The sequence below is a fragment of the Plectropomus leopardus genome, chromosome 24 (genome assembly GCF_008729295.1).
Source record: "Plectropomus leopardus isolate mb chromosome 24, YSFRI_Pleo_2.0, whole genome shotgun sequence".
Lineage (NCBI taxonomy): Eukaryota > Metazoa > Chordata > Actinopteri > Perciformes > Serranidae > Plectropomus > Plectropomus leopardus.
In genome coordinates, this window is record NC_056486.1 from 14,455,026 (window position 1) to 14,459,411 (window position 4,386).

General features: G+C 43.4%; 1 protein-coding gene across 1 annotated transcript; it reads left to right on the forward strand.

Moving 5' to 3' along the window:
- Positions 1-1,257: 1,257 nt before the first annotated feature.
- On the forward strand, positions 1,258-4,386 carry cldn10a (claudin 10a). The gene is made up of 5 exons (XM_042513340.1): positions 1,258-1,477; positions 2,702-2,863; positions 3,048-3,129; positions 3,233-3,337; positions 4,099-4,386. Exons 1-5 carry the CDS (start codon positions 1,258-1,260, stop codon positions 4,226-4,228), a joined length of 699 nt encoding a protein of 232 aa, XP_042369274.1. The 3' UTR covers positions 4,229-4,386.

The following is a 4,386-nucleotide window of genomic DNA, read 5'->3' on the forward strand; positions in this document are numbered from 1 at the left end:
CTTTCTTCTTACCTGACTGACAATTTTATCAGTCTAAATTGTTTTTTGGTGAGTGCTGAGTGCTTGGGGACATGAAACATGTGAGCGTGGATGACAAACCAGGTCAGAATTTGTGGAAAAAGAACAAATATGTATTTCAGACGTTGGGGTGAACTGTCCCTTTATAGCTACTATTTCAAATGAAAACACGACTGAACGCACAAAGCCACGATGCAAGTGCCCAAACTGTTGCTTTACTCACCCGTAGATGAAGCTGTTGCTGTGATGTCGGGTTGTCGTCGGCTGCTTTCGGGGATACAGTCTAACCTGGAACAAGAAGACTTTTTTAAAAATCCAGCCAACAGGCACATACAGTAAAATTATTCCAAATATGGAAATACTTTTTAGCTGTAATTAAAAACTGTGTTTTTGTCTCGATGTTATAGATGCAGGAAAGATTTGTTTTAGTACTGAGTCTTACACCCTGCTTCAAGATCCAGATTGCATCTCTTACTAAACATCTTAGGCCTGTTGAGGAGATGCATGCTTCCTTTTGCAACGTGAAGGAATCCTGATCAATTCAGAGTGAGTACATATTTACGAAAAACATGAAAGCATTTCAGTTTGAAAGTTATCTCTCTTGTCTCTGTATTGTATGCAACTGAATATAGGTGAAAATGGATTTGCAAATCATTGCATTCTGTTTTTAGCAACGTTTCACATGAAAAAAACAACTTTTTGGAACTCGGGATGTAGACTGCCTCGATTTAGTGCTGCTGCTATAATAAGGACCTGAAGTACTGGACTCTGCCGAAATGTGATCAGATCTGACGTGAAATGAAAAAAGCAAACTAACCCACATCATCCATTCATTCATTCATCAGTCAATCCACCATACAAGCCTCTCCTATCTCTGCTCCTCATCTTGTGCTCTTTCTCTGTCAAAGACTTTTCAGATCCTTTCAATTAAAGACTTCCTCCTCCTGCAGATCCCCTTGCAGACCCTACGCACACTGTGTGGAGTGATGACAACCGTGTGCGCCCTCCACTCTGCCACCGCCGCGCACAAACACAATATGCAGCTACTGATTGTGTGTCAGTGAATGACGTGCGCTTTAAAGCACTGGTTCTCGGACGTAGATGCTTGGCAGGTGGAGGAGAAGCAGCCAATGCTGACGCACCTGTCCTGGTCCGACCCTCCCACCTCCCCTCTGTGTCACATCTGAGGGAAAGATCTCCGTCCTGTCCCGGTCCGGACCTCAAAGCCACAGGGGAAAAATGGGCAACATGGCAACAGAGATTGTTGCATTTATTCTGACCATCTCGGGGTGGATCCTGGTGTCGTCCACTCTGCCCACAGACTACTGGAAGGTGTCCTCTGTGGACGGGACGGTCATCACCACAGCTACCTTCTGGTCCAACCTTTGGAAAACTTGTGTGACTGATTCGACCGGTGTGTCCAACTGCAAGGACTTTCCTTCGATGCTGGCTCTGGACGGTGAGTTGTGAGAGGATTGTGGTGGTTGTTGTTGTTGCAGCAGCGCATGTTGTCTTTCTGAGGCTGTGCATCTGTGATTGTCCGTCCGACCGAAGCGTCGATGCCCGAAACACCTGTTGTTTTCGGATGAATGACCGCCATTGTAAACAAACGCGCTCGGAACTCGATATTTCCTGTTCTGACTCTGGCTTCAGGCCACAAGCAACATTTGAAGTTAAAGGCCACTGAAGGCACGTGTCAGTTACTGAGCGGAGCTGGACTGATAGAGCCTCCTAATGTGTCCGAACGGAGCAATCTGAGAAAGTCACACAGTCACTGAGGTCATCTCCCATTACGTGACCGGAACAACAAGGAAAAACACATTCTAATGTCTTGGGGCAATTTAAAACATCTGCGCAGTTTTAAGACACTAACTTCTAATTTGTTGTGAATTGCTGTTGAGGAAAGCAAAAACATTTTGTAAAGGTACTCTCCATCACAAATTTAAACTCTTGTCATTTTCCTCTAAGCCTCTGGTTTAAAACAGCATTACACCAAAGGTCACAAAATAAACGCGAGGGGTCAGGAAATGGTTAAAAAAAATCAGTTACAGTTTTCTGTTAGTCATTCCAAAACTTTTTTTGTGTGTGACAAAAGATTTTTTCATCTACCGGCAAAAAATAAGCAAAATAACTGATACTTTAAACCTAAAATAATGTTTTTGGGCCACTTGTGGGCAGCAGAAACGAGCTGTGAAGAAAGTCAATATAAAAATATTGTAAATAGTCGTGGATTATATCACTTTCTTAAGCTTCAATAAGAATCGTTTGACATTTTGGAAATTAAGTCGGGTTTTTTTTGGCAGAGTTAGCTGACACGATCAATAGCGCTGATATGGTGAATGAAATTTTGGTTCAGCAGCTTTTATCGAATACAGAGGAATACAGGCCTAATCAGGCCGAAAGTCTGAGTTCACTAAAGTGCTTTTTGAAAATTAAAATATGTCAATATGCTAAAGTACAAACCCAAAACACAACTATGAACCTGAATTTAGTCTGAAAAATTTGCAAAACAGGTCCCCTTTAAAAACAAGCAATACCTTGTACTTTAACTGCTTTAAATCTCTAAAACGTGTATCAATAGGTGAAATTCTCATTTTTGGGAAAAAACTTCTGGCACGAGCCAAAAAGTTTGGGAACCACTAGTTTAAAGCGCGCTCCCCTCTCATGTGTCTCTCTCCTGAAGCCTATATCCAGGTGTGTCGGGGTCTGATGATCGCCGCCGTGTGTCTGGGGTTCTTCGGTGCCGTCTTGGCCTTGGTGGGAATGAAGTGCACCAAAATAGGAGGCTCGGAGACCACCAAGGCTCGACTGACCGTCCTCTCGGGCTCCCACTTCGTCCTCAGCGGTACGATCCGTGCCCCGGCATTTCCTTTGTGTCTGGATTTCGGGGGAATGCAGCGTTTGAGCTGCATTTTAGGAAAGCTGTTTAAATTTGGACTAATTAGTGTTCAACTGTATGACATTGTGAGCTCTTTCTGCTTGATTTCAGTCAGAATTTAGAGTAGAAATCCTCTTATTTCTCTTCGCAGGCCTCTGCTGCATGACTGCATGCTCCATATATGCTCACAGGATCACAACTGACTTCTTTGACCCCCTTTTTGTTGCCCAGAAGTGAGTATTCGGGATTAAAAGAAGGATTTGTGTGACAGCAGATCAAAAGCGCGCTCAGATGAAAGAAGGTCCGGTTGTAAATATCTCCACTTCGACCCTTTAGGTTTGAGCTGGGGGCCGCTCTCTTCGTCGGCTGGGCTGGATCTGTGCTGTGCATTCTGGGAGGACTTGTCTTCTGTCTCTCCATGTCTGAAGGCTTCAGTCTCAGGCACGTTGCTTGATTTTTGCTAACGCGCTGGATGCTAACAATGTGATCCCGCATCTGTCATCGGCTTAGAGGAAATCTGATTTGGGCGGACTCTAAACCGCGCTGAGTTACGAACTCGATCAGGCAATTTAAATAATTACTTTAACTGCAATGGAGAGATGGTGGCAGTCAAAAACATCCAGTAATCTCTCTCAACATCTTGTCTCATAATTGCTGAACCTACGGAGCAGATTGCATGATCATCACTGTGATTAGAAATGCAGCCGTTGACGGCTGAATGTTTCCTTTGTTACAGTCGAGTCACAGGGAGCTTTTCCCGACGCAAAGTCACCTTGACGGAGAGAACTTAAAGGACAGAAATCACTTTCAAATGTATTAAAAAGGCGAAAAATTGAGCATAAAGTATGTTTCGTAGCTCATATCACTGTCGACTGTCATAGTTTTTGTAAAGCCTTAACAGGTCATAAAAAATGCCCTATAAAAGTCAGAGTACAGCATGTCATAAAAAAAAGTCATAGTTTAATAGGTTACGTAAAAATGGTTAAAAGTCATCGTGCGCGGCCCTCAGTCAAATGCTGGCTCCTTAAAATGGCAGTGAGTAAAACTTTGACAACCCCTAATCTAGGATGTTAGTTTCAAAATATTGTGAAAATGCTCATTTTAGCTGTTACGCTGTTACAAATCTCTGCCAGTGGGCCACATTCACGATGTTTTTTAGGGCTTTATTCATTAATCTTTTCTTTTTTTTTCTCTATTTGCAGAGCTGAATACTCCTACTCCGGGGCGACGACTTTTGTGACGGCGCGCAAAAAGCACAGCAAAACTATCAGCGGCCTCCAGAAGGAAGCCGGAGAGCCGCCGAGGCAGTTTGGGAGAAATGCCTATGTGTGACATCGGACTCGATCTCGAGTTTTTTTGTTTGTGGAATTTATCCCAGAAGCTATTTTCATCGGTAAAAGCAAAGGACCGCATTCACTTTGATGGACTTCTGTGCCTCAACACCATAAAAATAACAGCTGGAAAGTGTAACACGTGTCAGTTTACACAAT